This window comes from Tamandua tetradactyla, chromosome 14, assembly GCF_023851605.1.
Source record: "Tamandua tetradactyla isolate mTamTet1 chromosome 14, mTamTet1.pri, whole genome shotgun sequence".
Lineage (NCBI taxonomy): Eukaryota > Metazoa > Chordata > Mammalia > Pilosa > Myrmecophagidae > Tamandua > Tamandua tetradactyla.
In genome coordinates this window covers 64,989,748-65,007,974 of record NC_135340.1, presented here as the reverse complement: position 1 = coordinate 65,007,974, position 18,227 = coordinate 64,989,748, and the positions used below count along the sequence as shown (strand labels likewise).

The 18,227-nt window shown below is 34.0% G+C and overlaps 1 protein-coding gene across 4 annotated transcripts in view; it reads right to left on the bottom strand.

Moving 5' to 3' along the window:
• USP8 (ubiquitin specific peptidase 8) overlaps positions 1–18,227 on the bottom strand; it is a 110,334-nt gene that overhangs the window by 21,055 nt on the left and 71,052 nt on the right. For all 4 annotated transcript variants that reach the window (XM_077127868.1, XM_077127867.1, XM_077127871.1 and 1 more), the window contains exons 6-9: positions 11,711–11,753; positions 9,561–9,705; positions 5,255–5,417; positions 262–406 (exon numbers count right to left, since the gene is read on the bottom strand). In XM_077127868.1, coding sequence (XP_076983983.1) covers positions 262–406; positions 5,255–5,417; positions 9,561–9,705; positions 11,711–11,753 — 496 coding nt within the window. The remainder of the gene's footprint in view (positions 1–261; positions 407–5,254; positions 5,418–9,560; positions 9,706–11,710; positions 11,754–18,227) is intronic.

The following is an 18,227-nucleotide window of genomic DNA, read 5'->3' as shown; positions in this document are numbered from 1 at the left end:
CCCATAAATAGAATTCACATATCTCATGCATATTATATGTAATAGTTATATGTAAACTAAATGAAGTAACAACCATAACAGTCTTAAAGAAAACATTAACTTCTAAGTTGACTACCTTCTGTTTCTAGTTTCTGAAAACAAATGGCTATCTAATAGGACAAATGCACACACAACCAAGACTTTTACTTTGAAAATAAAAGTAACTTATTCTAAAGGGTATTTTACCAAAGCAACTTTAAACAAAAATTTTCACATACATACATGAGATAAACACCTCTTCATTCTTGCCTCGTGTAGGTGGAACGACTTTAGCATTTGTTGTGAACTGTGGATAATAAAGGAGCCAGTTTTCATAGCCTCCCTCTAAAACCAAAGGCTCATTTCGCAGGACAGTTTTACTTTCCCACTATAAGATAAGGAAATACTATTTTTAATATGGCAGCAGTTTCTTCATAGCTAAAAACGTAAGACTGAATTTTAAAATTACTCCCTTAAAGATGAGATTTATTTTTTACATTATCTAAATGATGAAAAAACTGGGAACTGCTTTCAAACATCAGCATTAAATGACCTATATATATATAGATGACGTTTTAAAAAATACACACAAAATAGGGTGGGCCATGGTGGCTCAGCAGGTAAGAATGCTTGCCTGCCATGCCAGAGGACTCGGGTATGATTCCCAGTGCCTGCCCATGTAAAAAAAATAAAAATTAAAAAAACAAAAACAAAAACAAAACACACACACAAAATAAGTTCTCACTTTTATTAAAAAAAGATGATACAGTCATGTATCATTATGAAAATACCTGGGCTTTGTATACCCAAAAATATTATAAATATTTTACATACATATTATTATATATAATATATATTTTATATATATTATAAATAAAATATTATTGTTTCTCTGAGATCTCATGTGGTTTGAAAGACATAATTATTTTATTTTTGCTTATCTGTACTTTTAAATTTTTTCACAATAAAATAAGGGTAACTTCAAAATAACCACACCTCTAAATAACCCATAGTCTTAGAAGAAAAATTAGAAAATAAATAAGCAAATATAAAATAAAAATTACCCATTACTTCACCACCTACAGACACCACTATAACTGTGGAGATTATTCTCAGATATTTTTCTCTGTAAATACACACATTTCTTTTTCTTTTTACAAAACAATCAAATTTTTATAATGCTGCTTTTCTTTCTTATTTGGACATCTTTTACTAATAAAGGTTTGTATCATCATTTGTAATGACTAGATAATAGCCTATCTTATACACACACACACCCTAATCTAATCCATCATTTGTATATTTAGAGCTTTTTCTTCCCATTTTATTATTAACAATGCTTAGATTAAAAAAAAAAAAAAAGACCCTTACACCTGCACACATCCAAATAATGCTCTTAGAATAAATGCCCAGAGGGGGACTTGCTGAGTCAAAGCACATGAACATTTCAAAGCTTTTAATATATATACTGCCAATCTTGGAAATGATCTTTAAAAAAATAAAGTGTATTTCTTTAGGATAAATCCCTAGGAGAAATACTGGTTTAAAGGGTGTTTGCAATTAAAACTTTGGGAGATGGTGTTAAATCGCCCTTCAAAAAAACTAACCCAATGTACACACTAACCAAATGTGTATGAGAATATCCATTACAAATCTTTATAATTTTTACCAAACTGATGGACTAAAAGTGGTATCTTGTTTTAGTTAGCATTTCTTTATTAGTACCGTTGAGCATTTTTTCATGCTTTTTAACCATATATATTTTTCTATCTAGGCTTAACTAATCTTATCCTTTGTCCATTTATCTATAGAATTGTTTTCTATATTCTTAGTGAAAAATGAATGTTCTTTGAATTTTAGAGGAAAAAGACCTTTGTCATATATGTTACAAATATTTTCCTGGTTGATTTTTACTTCATGGTGTTTTGTACACAGACAAATGCATTAATTTTCTTGTAGGGCTTCTTGGTTTAGAATCAAGATAAGAAAAATATCTACCATGTTTTCTTCTGGTTTTTCACACTATTTCAATCTACACAATTATATCTTTGATCCATTTGGAATTTATATTGTTCTAAGGGATAAGACTGGGATCCACTTTGACTTTCTGGCTAGCTATTTGTCCTCAAACCATTCATTTCAAACCTTCTTCTCTTCACTGATTTATGTTATGTTATCCTTATCAAAAAATGAAACTTTCATGTATCTTAGGTCAAACTTTATGAAACTGCTACCTTTATAAGTCAAAAACAGTTGAATATCGGCAGTTTCATATAATCAATCTATTCTGGGGTACATTTAAGATTCCCTATTTTAGATCAGAATACAGGGTAAAGGATGATATTATCCATATTTTAAAACTTCAACTTCTATGTGAAACCAAAGACAGAGAGATGTTTATTTGGTGCAAAATTTATATTTTGGGTAGTTCATTACCTAATTTAATGTGTATGATCAGTTCAGTTGAACACCATAAGTACATGGAATCTTGAACAGGGCATGGGATCTTGTTGGTTTGTCCAGGTTACTGTGATGCCCCAATATATCCCAGAGTAATGTGGACAGTGAATAAAGAAGTATTTGCAAAGTCCCCTTGCGGAAATAGGGAAAAAAGGAGGAAACGAATTTTCAATTTCCCCATTTGGAGGATTTTTCATATTCTCACACAAGCAGTGGGGACAACCAAATCAATAGGCTGAGCCCTTGATCTTGGGATCTGTTCCTCTGAAATTTATTTCTGCAAAGGATAGGCTAAGCATACTTAAAATTAGGTCTAAGAGTCACTTCCAGAGAACCTCTTTGGTTGCTCAGATGTGGCCTCTCTAAGCCAATTCAATAGATGAACTCATTGCCCTCCGACCTACATGGGACATGACTCCCAGGTGTATAAATCTCCCTGGCATCATGGGACAGAAATCCTGGGATAAGCTAAGACCTGGTACCATGGGACTGAGAAAGCCTTCTTGACCAAAAGGGGGAAGAGCGAAATGAGACAAAATGAAGTTTCAGTGGTTGAGAGACTTCAAACAGTCAAGAGGTTATCCTGGAGGTTATTCTTATGCATTATGTAAATTTCCCTTTTTTGCTTAGGGTGTACTGGAGTGACTGGAGGGAGCTACCTGAAACTGATGAGCTATGTTCCAGTACCTCTCGAGGTGTGTTCCAGTACATCTTGAAGATGAGTGTATAAAGATTTAACTTTTACAATGTGACTATGTGATTGTGAAAACCTTGTGTCTGATGCTCCTTTTATCCAGGTATGGACAGATGAGTAAAAAAATATGGATAAAAAATAAATGAATAATAGGGGGTGGAAAAGGGTAAAATAAATTGGATAGATGGGAATACTGGTGGTCAACGAGAAGGAGGGGTAAGGGGTATGGGATGTATGAGTTTTTTTTTTTCTTTTTATTTCTTTTTCTGGAGTAATGCAAATGTTCTAAAAATGATTCTGGTGATGAATATACAACTATGTGATGATACTGTGAGCCACTGATTGTACACCATGTACACACAGTATATGTGTGAAGATATGTCAATAAAAATATTAAAAAAAAAAAAAGATTACCTACTTTAAAGCACAAACTGTTTTAAGGCTTTTAAGATGTAATACCAAATTGCTCTGAGAGCAATGTCACATCAATCAACCCTACCAGCCAAGTGCAGAGTCTGATTAATAGCAAAGCTGACCATTTTTATGTTTATGTTCACTCTGTCTTCTGTTCATGTCTGCTATGCCTACTGCTTGTTTTACTCTTTCATCTTAAGTAATTTTTTAATTTATTTGTAAAAGCCCTTTGACTTTTAGGTGCTCTAAACCCTGTCATATTTTTGCAAATAGTTTTTATTTCTAATAACTTTTCACATTTAAGTTTTTATTTTATGAAGTCAAATATATCACTTATTTTGCTTTGTGACTTTTTCTTCGCCTTTATGCTTTACTATATAGTTTGTTTTTAACATTTTTAATTATGATATATAACATATACATGCAAAAAAGCAATAAATTTCAAAGTACACTGTACCAAGTAGATACAGAACAGATTTCAGAGTTTTGTATGGGATACAGTTTCACAACTTTAGGTCTTCGCTTCTAGCTGTTCCTAGACACTGGAAACCAAAAAAAAATCAATATAATGATTCAGCAGTCATACTCATTTGTTAAATCCTATCTTCTCTGTTATAACTCCCCCTTCTACTATGATTCTTCTCCCAATCTTTAAGTGTATTTGGGTTATGCCAATTCTAACCTTTTCATTTTGGAAAGGGGTGTTGATGATATGGGATGGGAAGATGGAACTACGTGATGTTCTTGGAGAAGCTGGCCCCTCTGGATTTCAGGACTTATCTGGCCTAGGAACCCAATTGGAGGTTGTAGGTTTCTGGAAAGTAATCTTATTGCATGAAACTTTTGTAGAATCTCATATAACATTCTAGGTGTTCTTTAGGGTTGACAGGAATGGTTTGGTTTGGGGTCTGGAAAACCCTGGTAATTAGGAATATCTACCTAACCCTAGCATAAGAGTAGCCTCCAGAATAGCGTCTTGACTGCACTTGATCTCTCGGCCACTGATACCTTATGTTGTTACATTTATTTTCCTCCTTTTGATCAGGAAGATGATGTCGATCCCATGGGCCAGGCTCATTCCTGGGGGTCATATCCCATGTCACCAGGAAGACTTTAACCCCTGGATGTCATGTCCCATGTAGAGGGGAGGGTAATGATTTCATTTGCAGAATAAATAAACAAAAGAGCAACGAAAGAGGTTTTCTGAAAGTAACTTTCAGATATAACTACAGGAAGATTTAGCTTACAGATAAATGGATATATCCATTACAGATATAGGCTTCACAAGAGCAAGCCTCAAAATCAAGGGCTTGGCCTACTGAGCTGGGAGTCCCTAATATTTGAGACAGTATCAGGGGTTTCTCTGGTGGAAAAACTTAATATTTCCATATTTTAAAATCTAATCCTTAAAACAAAACAAAACAAAAAACAACACATTTTTTTCAGACAGTTTATATTTCTGAAAATTCTCTTATCCTGTTTATATAGATTAGTTCATCTTACTGTTACTTGGTAATTCAAAACAGGTCTTTTAAATATGAATTTAAAAAAAATTCTACAACCTAAGCTTAAGTCTTCTTGTCCTTAAGAAAAAAATTGGTCAACATTTCTTTCTAATAATAAGAGTAGGCTTGCAATTACAGTAAACTAACAAGGAAACTTGCTAACCTTGAAAAGTGCATCTTTCAGACTCCGTAAAGTTGTTCCAAGCTCCAAATCTTTTGTAGAACTAAACCAGTCAAGAAGTACCACATAATCCACATTCCCCCTCTTCTTCCACAGGTCTTTAGAATCATCTGGGAGATTTGCTTCAATTCTACTAGCAGTGACTCTGAAATGTATTAACATTTGATTTGGGGCAAAAGTAGATGAGAAGTCTTAATATACTAATATATGACACTGAGTTTTGTTCTACAGATTGTAGCACACCATAATAAACTTTAAGACAGATTCTTTTCTAAGGTCAGACTACACATTAAGATATTAAACAGTCTAAAATGTTTAACCACTACAGTATAATACTGGAATATATTTCAGTAAATATTAGAGAATAAAAGAAGTAGACAATTCCAATAAAAGGAGGGCGAAAGCTGAAACAGAGGAAGTTATTTAAGCACATCGCTCAGCTAAAAATAAACAAATGGGGGATCACCTAGGTTAATTCATATTTCAGTTTTCCTATGTCTGTACAGATAGTTAATAGTTAACCAAATACCAAAATGTTTATTCATTTATCAAACACAGAGAGCACTTACTACATGCCAGGTACTGTTTATTCTAAATGCTTTATAAGTATTTCACTGAATTCTCACAACAATACTGTACAGTAGATATTATCTTCATTTTACAAATGGGGAAACTGAGACAGAGTTTAAGTAATTCGCCCAAGTTAACTTGATAAATTGAGCCAGAATTCAAACTCAGGTAATCTGGCTAATGTCCATGTTCTTATCCCCTTCTTTGGCTGCCTCTTAAATTATCAACTACATTGAAAAATAACAACTCTACATTAAAGCATGCTGTTCATTTCCTCTTTTGCTCTTAAAAGTGAAAGTTCTTACACTGGCCTAATGGTCCTATAGAATCTGTGATCCCCCACCATCAAATCCTATTACTTCCATTCCCTCAGCTCCAAAACCTGCTCTCTGAGTCACTCTACTCCAGCCACTGACTACACTGTAATTACATGCTCTTACAGTTCTAGTCCTGTCTAAGAGTCTCTGCTCTTACTGTCAACTCTGTCTGGAACCCTGATCCCCCCAGTTATCTGTAACACTCATTCCTTACTTCCTCAAGGCTTGCTCAAGTTCTCCATGAGGCCCTCCTGGATTAACATTTTAATACCCATCCAATTACACACATTGGATACTCCCATCTCCATAGCACTTCTCAACATAAAACATATATATTTTACATATCTATTGTCTGTCCCACCTCTCCCTACTCCCCTTTAAAATACAAGCTCCATGAAAGCAAAGATTTTTGCCTCTTCAGTGGTTTAGCCACAGCACTAAGAAGCACAGTAAATTTTCAGTAACTATCAAACAAAAGAATAACAGAGATTTGCTTCTCCAGGTAAAGAACTCCATTGTATTTTTAGCAATAGTAGGCATTTCAATATTTAGCTGCTGATATGACCAAGTTCAACAGTATTGGTGAAACTTTTATCCACAAGTAAAGCAAAATAGTTTAGCCTACACCCCTATCCTCCCAATTCCATTCCTGTATATCATAATGCTGAATACTGTATCTTCTAAGAAATAAAAAGCAGCAGGAGGAGGAGAAAAAAAAGAGGAGGGGAAGGAAAAGAAGAGCAGGAGTGAAGAGAAGATTAACATTCTTTTAAGATTAATAGTCTTTTAATAGTCTCTATTGATACATAATTAGACAATAGAAGGATGTTTGATCAACAAAGAATGAGGAAATATGAAATGTTATAATATTCTTAAGGAATACTTTTGGCCCTAGGGATATATTTGCCTAAATACTGTTTTGATTATAAAGAATTCAAAAGAAAACACTGGGGAAAAAAGAGTATCAACCAATGTTTCTCAAACATCAGCCATTCATTTATCACCTCACAATTTGCTGCAACTCTGTTCTACCTGTCCTATTATTTAATATTTGTTGAAAATGATCTTCTACTTGAGTGCACTTTAAGAAGAAACTGTATATCCCCATAACGTTTTTCCTAAAAAACTGTTTTTCCCTATCCATGGAAAAAAAAAACATTGTATGCAAAAAAAAAAAAGTTACCCAGAAGAAAACAAGATAGAAAAGCAAAGAAACAGAATAAAATAGAAAAGTTGTGCTGTAACAATGAGAATCAATGAACTGCAACTATGCATGGTACTATGGATGACTCTCACAAACACAGGAAGAATAAAAGAAGCGAGACATAAACTACTATATACTGCCTGCTTCCATTTATATAAGATACAAACACAGACAAAATATATTTATTCTGTTAGAATTTGGGGGCTGTCTTGGATGGGGATATAGGAGGCATATCAGGGCTTTCGGAGTTATGGTAATGTTCTGTTTCTTAGTCCAGATGATAGTTAATGAACTACTATTCCAATTTACGAAAATTCATTTGGCTGAAAGGATAGGAGTGCTTTGTATGCCTACTATATTGAATTAAAAAAATAAATACACAATGAAAAATATATAGTAATCGGGGCGGGCCATGGTGGCTCAGCAGGTAAGAGTGCTAGCCTGCCATGCCCGAGGACCCGGGTTCGATTCCTGGTGCCTGCCCATGTAAAAATATATATATATATATAGTAATCAACACCAGCTAACTGTAGATACTGTTGCCTACAGAAAACTCTCGAGGTCTTATCTCTTAAGAAAGGAAGATAACCAAATATTAAAATGATATTAGCACTAAACTGAGACTCTCTTCAACTACTCAGAAGGCGTCAAACAAATTTTCTTGCTAAAGAATGCATTATTAACTGTCAATCTAAAATCAACTCAAGTTCCAAAGTAGTCAAATCTCACATTTAGGGAAACACTGAGCTAAACTCAATAAAGACCTCCCATCTTTCGGTTAGTATGGACAGACCACCCACCCATGACTAATTACAACTTTTGCCTTTTTGAATCCTAGCTATATATTCATATCTACTTGACTAGACTAAGGACTCTAATCACATTTTTTTTTTCTTTTTTTTTTTTTTTTTTTTAAAGGAAAGACAGAGAGAAGGAAGGAAGGATAGAAGGAAGGAAGGAAGGAAGAAAGGGAAACATCTTTAAACATTTTCTTGTTTTATTGTATTTTGTTTTTTTGTTTTTGTTACATGGGCTGGGGCCGGGAATCGAACCGAGGTCCTCCGGCATAGCAGGCAAGCACTTTGCCCGCTGAGCCACCGCGGCCCGCCCTCTAATCACATTTTTATAAAGCATATTTACAAAACACTCTTCTGGTTCTAATCAAACATTTACCAAGCATCTAAATGTGCCAAGAACTATGTAAGGTTTATTACCAAGATTTAAATATATATATTTTTAATGTTGCTTATATCCTTAGAATGGGCTACAGATTATACCCAATCCCTTAAACTGAGACCCAGAAAGGTTATATGATTTGTATAAGAATACCTGAAATTGTGTTCTGGATTTTTAGCTCTGTCATCACGTCATAATGATTTCTAATATACTATCCACCCATGCAAGAAAACTTTTTTTTTGTTTTGGCATTGGCAGGCTCCAGGAATTGATTCAGGTTTCCCACATAGCAAGGTAAAGTTTAAAAAAAAAATTATTTTATACGTTAAAAGCCTTCTTGCCAAAAAAGAAAGAAAATATTTTTTAGTAACTTCTTACTAGTGCTAAGTACATATATAATTTTTCATTTAAACTAACTCAAAACTCTGTAAGATAGGCACTATTATTTTACTCATTTGACAGAAAAATGGGCTTGTGGGAAATCAGGTAATTTTCCTAATTTCCAATTACTAGCTAGAAGTAATATAGCTACAAAGTGACAGAATTATGACCTGAATACTGCCTGGCTTTAGAGCCTTTCTTCTTAAAACACTTATATACACCGTTTCTTAAAAAAAAAAGAAAAACGTATAGACTCTTTTACCTAAGTAAAAATAGCGTGGAAAATTTCAAGACATAAAACAATTAGGTTCACAGTTTTAGTCAATTTGGTGTATCTGCTTCAAACGCTCACAAATAGTAAACAGTAGGAGAAATCAGCCAACAAATTCTTGAGGAGAGAAGGCACACAAAGGCAGCTTCATTTCTCTTCTAATAAGACTCCAAATGCTAGAAGTAGAACATATGGCCAAACTGGAATGTCTCCTATACTACCTTTTCAGAAAGAGTAAGGTGTGCCATTAAGGACAAAGAATGAAAAGTCAACAAGGAAAGACTACCACATGTGGCCTGGATGCTAAGTCATAACATTTACTAATTAATGTTCACAGTTTACCATTTTTCTAAATATATAATGACCTACCCTGGACTGATAGCTTCTTCAGGAACACTGAGAGAATTTGAAATATGGGAATTTTGATAATCCTGCATTTTTCGAGCATCCATTATAATCAAGCTGATGTTTTTATCCATCATCATTGTAAATAGTTCATTTGCTGTGATTGCTCCTTGGAATTGAGAGAAAGAGTATAAGTGACAAGAAAACACCCAGTTCTGTGTGCTATCATATCACTAAACACAGGATAGACATACCTGTTCAGAAAAGTGCCAAGGTAAGTGGATGTCATATATTGCTATTCCATCAGACCATTACTGCCTTTTAAATGCTACTCCATCAAACCATTTATCACCTTTTAACTAAAATTAATTATAGTTTAAGCTTATATATTGGACATTTATCAAGAAACCAGTTCAATGCTCTGCTTATAAGGACTCAAATATCAAAACTTGCTATTAAGATTACAACTACATCTAGTGCTGGCTCTGTTACTGGCATAAAATAAAAAGAAATTAATGTAAATATCTTATGAAAATATTCTTATTACAATTTTTAAAAATAAGCTATTAGAAAAATGTTAACCAGAAAAACATGTAAGGATCAAAAATGCTCTTAAGGTTCTAAATTCTTTCAAAAAAGTCTCTGATAGGGTTTTATGGGAGCTATTGGAAAAACTTTTAGATTAATGAATATTCCTAAACTAACAAGCCAAAAGGTGTTATTTGTGTTTCACATCAGGGGTTTGCAAACTATGGCCACCTGTTTTTACTAGAACACAGACACGCTCAATTATTTTAAAAATTAACTATGGCTGCTTTTATGCTATAGTAGTAGAGTTGAATATCAGCAAAAGAGCCCATGGGGCCCCCAAACTTAAAAAATTTACTATTTAGCATTGAAAAAAAAAGGTTTTGGATTCTTGCTCTAAATGATGCTTCTTTAGTTAGCTTCCAGCCACAAAGGAAAAAAGATTATCTAAGTTTTATTTTTTTAAAGGAAGACAAACAAGAAGCTAAAAACAAAGCTTGTGGAATACTTTCATTTATTTACTTTTTTCTCTTTTAGCGTTCACCACCTCAACAGAAAGATTAAAAAGCACTACGAAATGGCTTAAATAAGTAAGGTATTGCTTAAGCAGTAAATTGTGAGATGGAGTCACAGCAATTTCAAAGCTAAAACAACCAGACCTGCTAATAACCATCCTACTTCCCTTTCTAAGCAACAAGGTCATTTTGATATCAAAACAGTCTAAACAAATTGAGAACAAACCACTGAGATGGATAACGTCTAACAGGATGAGAGACAAAGAAATTTATGGGTTGAAACTAATCTTAGAAGGAAGTGATAACAGATTTAAGAAGGTACCTTACCGCACTCATAGTTTATTTTTTAAGTAGTTATATGGCAGTATTTTAAATAGAGAATTTATGTTATTGTTTACATACAATTATATTTAAGTTAAATTTTCTTTAAGAGAAGAAAAATTTTCTACCAGGCAAAAGCAACTGCCTAAGTCTTGCTGTATGGGCCAGATATTCGTGACTAGAACAACAACACTACTTACCGATGATATCCAAATTACTGGTTTAGTTTTTTTTGAGGCAGGTAAAGAAGCCTCTTAAATAATTAAGTCTACAACTTAGAGTCATAAATAACAACAGCTAATACTTTTATAAAACTAACTACGCACTCTAAGAGTTTCAATCCTCACAATAACCCTATGAATATTATTATTATTATCTCAATTTTACAGATGGGAGAAACAAGACAGAAAAGTTAAATAACTTGATCCAGATCACATGCAAACTCAGAGGAAGTGCCATTATTCAAATCCAGCAGTCAGACTCCTAAAAGTCCATGCTTTTAACCATCAAGTTAAATTACATCTCGAGAATAAAAACAATGACAGTACAAACTGTGGTTTTGATGTTTTCAATTGAATACTATAGTAATGTATCATGTCAGTTACGATAAAATTATTCATAAAATATTCCCCATGATATATAGAGAACATATCAATAAATTTTCAATATAATCATATAGGGTAGGAAAAATGATAAACCTTACATAGAGATAAGACATAATAAGAGCTGCACTGTGCAAAATGTGATGCTTATTCTGATTAAAAGATCTCAATAATAACCCAAAAGTTCTCTCTTTCTACACATACTTACCTTTCTCTGTTGTTTCACTTTTTTCATTCTTTTTGCCATTGATCTATGATAGAAATAAAAAGTTTCAACTTTTAACAGAAACAAAAACTTCCATAAAAACACAAAGTTCAACCTGACTATTTAATTGAAACTGAAAGCCTAGGATAATAAGTGGACAAAATACTGGCCTTTTATAAAATACAAATAAATAGTAATGGCATAACCAGGTTATTGTGGTGTAGACAATAGCTAAAATAATAAGTTACGTATCAGAATCATATGGCATTTCCTCAAGGTTTTCTTCAAAGGGCAAAAATAATGCAAAAGCACAAGATGTTAAAGAAGTTTAATATTTAATTTAATTAGAAAGTAAATAAGCATCTCTTATAACAAAACAAAAATCCTGGTTATTCCATCCAGTTTCCTCTACGACACAGTTAAAGAAAAATTCAGCAATGTGAAATAATAAACTTACATAATCTACACTTTTTAACCAATATAACATGAGATAATTCTGTAAAGTATTAACCCATTTTACAGATGGAAAAATAAGAACCCACTTGAACCTATTAATTTTAGCCTCGCTTCAATGTATGAAAGAATATATTATGTGCCTCCTAATATGATACAATATGAGGTACACAGTATCATCTAAGAAGCATTATTGCCAAAAAACACTTGAAGCTGAATCTAAGTCTTCAGATCAAACTCCCAGCTTATAGGAAATATAGGAGAAAAACAAGTTAAATGACACCAGGAGGAAAAAAATCATACAAATCCATAATGTGGTTCATTTTACAGAACTGAACCAGAATTTAAAAAATCAAAAGTATAAAATGAAAAATGAGAGGGGGATTCAGGCAAAAGTTACTAGAGACTTAAGAGACATAACAACCAAAAGACAATGAGCAGACTTTGACTAGAGCCCGAGTCAAATAAATCAACTATAAAAAGACATTTTGAGACCACTGGGGAAATCTGAGTATCAACTGGATATTCAATTATATAGAGAATTATTATTAACTTTGTGAAGTTGAAAAATAATACTGTAGTTATTAAGAGCATATCCCTTTATTTGGAATTTGCTTTAAAATAATCCAGCAAAAGAAAATGGGAAGCGGACAGATGAAAAACATGGCAGCACTTTAGTTGATTACTGAAGCTAGATGAGGGGTTCATAGTATTCTCTTATCAAAATAAAACGAATGAGGGGTACACGAGTGGTTCAGTGGTAGAATGTTTGCCTGCCATGCAGGAGACCTGGGTTTGATTCCCAGCCCATACACCCCCCAAATAAATAAATAAATAAAGTGTGTGAATAAAAATTAGAGTAACCAAAAAGCAGTCTGCCCTGCTGTTGGAAAGGCAACAAAAAGAAAAGATTAAAAAGCCTTCTTCATATAATTCTTTCAAATCTTACTGTGCTTTATATCAGCCTATAAATCAGCATCTCCCTAAGGCAGCATTATGTATCTTATATAATAAGCTGTTAGAATCAAAAGATTACATTTCTTCACTTCTTTTTTTTAATATATAAAAAAAATACCATATATTCAAAGCAAAGAAAGAAAAGACAATAATTTTCAAAGCACACTTCAACAAGTAGTTAAAGAACAGATTCCAGAGTTTGTCATGGGCTATCATTCTATCACCTCGGGGGGAGGGGCAGGTTATGATTTTCCTAGTAGAGGTGAGCTTAGAGGGAGGCCACATCTGAGTAACAAAACAGGTTTCCTGAAGAAACTCTTAGGCCACATTATGGGCAGTCTTAGCTTCTCCCCTACAGAAGTAAGTTTCATATAAACATATATTTATATCCTGGTCCCTCAAAGTACTCTACCAATACACTTAAATTATCTGCCCACCATATTCTGAAATGTATCCAGGTATTACATTAAACTATACGGAATTACAAGACCTTATTCCCACTCTGAACTCCAAGAGTCTGGGTTGTTTAAATGAACTATCCAATGTTAGCAAAAATTTACGTTCTAGACACAATAAATCTCTCTGCTTTGGTCTCATACAGTAGCTGAAGGTCTAGAGTACATACACTATCCTCTTTTACCCTGCATTCTGATTTACCTTAGACCCAGTCAGATAGATGGCTTCCTTTTCAATTCTAATTGTGACCTGATCTCTTTTTCGTTTAACTGTTTATTATATATATCTATGCTAACTTTCAGGGCTGCAGCACTCCATTTCTGGGTCTTAGATGTCACAGAGTTATTCAAAGTTCCAGCTGGGAAATACCAGCTGGTGCACATAAAGCTCAGTGTCTCAGAATCTAGAAATACATTTACATTAGACTCAGTGTGTCTGCTATAAGGACTTACAAAGCTAGGCTCCAATTTTCTTATAAGTATTTTCTAAAAGAGACCTTGGCATATTTGTTCTTTTGTTTCTGGTTTATTTTGCACAACACACCATCCCCAAGGTTCATTTAGTTCACTGCATGACTCTGAACATCCTTCCCTATAAATACATTTATATTCCATCATATAAATGTATCACAATTTGCCATTTTGCTTTTCAGTCATTGTACCTTTTGGCTCCCTCAATCTACTGGTCATTATTGATAATGTCCAAAATAAACAGTACAGTCTCCTCACACAGTTTACAATCAGTGGCACTCTCAATTTTAGACAATTTTCATTGGTGCATGGCAACAAAGAACTGACAAACACAGTGTCACCAACTGTTAAATCAAAACTACCCCTTATCACTTGTCACTCTCCCCCAACTAGTTGCCCCTCATATTGCTTTGGTACTGTTGATGTTTTCCTGTTAACTACAGGCCATACCATACATTCTCAGTTTTCCCCCACGCCCCTCTACTATTGATTCTTTGTCCACTTTCAAACCTTTGAAATAGTTCGTGTGTGAATTTATCTATAATGACAGATTTAATCAGTGGGACACATGGCACTATACATCTCTTTTCAATCATATTTACCTTCAGTATGTAATGTTACTTATAACCTTGCTAATTTCTTACCATTAATTCTATAAGTTCCCTTGCATCTAGGTTCAACCTTATTGGGTAGCCTTCCCCTATCTGGAGCTTTTGTGTACTACTAGGTCTACTATATTTTACAGTATAACGTCTGAGATTACCTTTACCAGAGTCGTAACAGCAAAGTCATATAGGTTCCGTCTTCAGTGTCTGACGTATCTCATTCACCATTATGTATTCAAGGTTTATCCACATGGTCATATACGTTGGGACCACACTTCATCTTTCTGCTGCATAACATTTCCTCATATGCATATACTACCGTTTGTTTATCCACTCATCTGTTGATAGACACTCAGGCTGTTTCCATCTTTTGGCAATTGTGAATAGTGCCACTATGAAAATCAATGTGCAAATGTCTGTTCATGTCACTGCTTTCAGCTCTTCTGGGTAATATACCGAGTATTGGTACTGCCAGGTCATAGGGCAACTCAATATTTAGTTTTCTGAGGAACTGCCAAACTGTTTTCTACAGTGGCTGTATCATCATACATTCTTACTAACAAAGAATAAGTGTTCCAATTTCTCCACATCCTCTCTAACAACTGTAGCTTTCACTTTAATAGCAGCCATTCTTTTAGGTGTGAGGTGACAGCTCATTGTCATTTTGATTTGCATTTCCCTTAAGGCTAATGAAAATGAACAACTCTTAATGAGCTTTTTAACCATCTCTATTTGGTCTTCAGAAAAGTGTCTATACATATCCTCTGCCCATTTTATAATTGCGTTGTTTGTTCTTTTGTTGTTCAGCTGTCTTAATTTCTTTATGTACACAGGATATCAAGCTATTATCCAATATGTGGTTTCCAAATATTTTCTCCCATTGAGTTGGCTGCTTTTTTTTTTGACAAAGTCCTTTGAGGCACAGAAATTCTAATCTTAAAAGAGTCTATTTGTCTATTTTTTCTTTCAGTGCTTGTGCTTTATGTGTAAAGTTTTTAAAAGCTACCTCCTATTACTAGATCTTGAAGATGTTTCACTGAATTCTTTTCTAGAAATTTTGTGGTACTGGCTCTTTCACATTTTGGTTTTTAATTTCCATTTTGAATTAATTTTTGTGTAGGGTGTAAGGTAGGATGCCTCTTTCATTATTTTGGCTATTGATATCCAATTCCCCCATGCCCATTTATTAAAAAGACTATTCTATTCCAGTTCAGTGGATTTGGGGACTTTATCGAAGATTAACTGTCCACAGATTTGGTGGTCTATCTTCGTATTCTCGATTCAATTCCATTGGTCAATACTTCCATCTCCGCGTTAGTACTATGCTACTTTGACCACTGTGGCTTTACAGCTTTAAAATCAGGAATTACTGTGATAGTCCTCCCACTTTGCTCTTCTTTTTTGGGAGATCTTTAGCTATTCAGGGTCTCCTTCCCCTCCAAATAAATTTGGTAACTAGCTTTTCCAAGTTTTCAAAGTAAGTTGTTGGGATTTTGACTGGTATTGTGTTTACTCAATAGATCAATTTGGGTAGAAATGACATCTTAACAGCATTCAACCTTCTTCTATATGAGCATGGAATCTCTTTCCTTCTACTTAGGTCATTTCTGATTTCTTTTAGCAGTGTTTTGTAGTTTTCTATGTACAAGTCTTTGGCATCCTGGGTTAGGCTTATTACTAGAAATGTGACTCATGGTTGCTATTTTCAATGGAATTTTTTCCTTAATTGTCTCATCAGATAGTCATTGCTTGCACATAGAAATATTACTGATTTTTGTACATTAATCTTTATCCTGCCACTTTGCTGAATTTATTAAAGTAGGTTTGTCATAGATTTCTCAGGTTTTCTAAGTATAGGATCATGTCATATGCAAATAATGAAAGTTTTATTCTTCCTTTCCAATTTGGATGCCTTTTATTTTTTTGTCCTGTCTAATGGCTCCAGCTAGGACTTCTAATATAGTATTGAATAGTGGTGACAGTGGGCATCTTGTCTCATTTCCTATCTTAGGATAGGAAATTAAGTATGATGAGGGCTATTGGTTTTTCATACATGTTCTTTATGAATCTGAGGAAGTTTCCTTCAATTCCTACCTTTTGAAGTGTTTTTATCAGGAAAGGATGCTGAATTTTGTCAAATGCTATTTCAGCATCAATCAATACGGTTATGTGATTTTTCACTTCCGATTTGTTAATGTGCTGTATTATTTGATTGATTTTCTTGTGTTGACGCACCCTTGCACTTTTGGGCGGATTTGATTTACTAGGATTTTTTTTTTTTTTTTTTTTGCTGGGCAGGCTCTGGGAATCGAACCCGGGTCTCCAGCACAGCAGGCGAGAACTCTGCCACTGTTTCCCACCCTGATTTACTAGAATTTTGTTATGAGTTTTTTTCATCTGTGCTCATTAGGGAGACTGGCCTGTAGTTTTCCTTTCTTTTAGCATCTTTATCTGGTTTTGGTATTAGAGTGATGTTAGCTTCACAAAATGAGTTAGGTAGTGTTCCTTTTTACTCAATTTTTTTTGAAGATTTCGAACAGGATCAGTGTTAGTTCATTTTGAAATGTTTGATAAAATTCCCATGAAGCCATCTGGCCCTAGGCGTTTCTTCGTAGGAAGCTTTTTCATGACAGATTAAATCTCTTTATTTGTGATTACTTTGTTGAGATCTTCTATTCTTCTCGCGTCAGTATAGGTAGTTTGTGTGCATTTCATCTCAGTTGTCTAGTCTGTTGGCATATCGTTGTTCATAGCATTCTCTTATGATTTAAAAAATTTCTTCAAGATCCACTCTCATTTCTTATTTTGTTTATTTGTGAGCTCTTTTTTTCTTTGTTAGTCTAGCTAGGAGTCCATCAATTTTATTGACTTTCTCAAAGAACCAATTTTGGATTTTGTTGATTCGTTCTACTGTTTTACTGTTTTCCAGTTTGTTTATTTCTGCTTTAATCTTTTATTTCTTTGTTTCTATTTGCTTTGGGGTAATTTGCTGTTTTTTCTCTAAATTCTCCAGGTGAGCAGTTAAGTCCTAGATTTCTGCTTTTCTTCTTTTGTAATATAGGCATTTAGGGCAATAAATTACCCTCTCAACATTGCCTCTGCCACATCCCATAAGTTCTGATATGTTGTATTCTCATTATTTGTGTCGATATTTACCGATTTCTCTAGCAATTTCTTCTTTGACCCACTGATTTTAGTTAAGAGTGTGTCACTTAATCTGCATATATTTGTGAAAACTAGGGTTCTCTGCTGATTAAATTTCCAGCTTCATTCCACTGTGATTTGAGAAAGTGCTTTGGATAATTTCAACCTTATTAAGACTCATTTTATGCCCCAGCATATAATGTATCCTGGAGAATGGGCCAGGTACACTAGAGAAGAATGTATATCCTGGTATTTCTGGGGTGTAATAATCTATATATTCATTATAGGTCTAATTTTATTAGGTCTAATTCACTTATCACATTGTTTAGGTTCTCTATTTCCTTGTTGAGCCTCTGTCTGGTTGTTCTATCTATAGCGGAGAGTGGTATATTGAAGTCTCCCACTATTATTACTGAAATATCCGTAGCTCCCTTC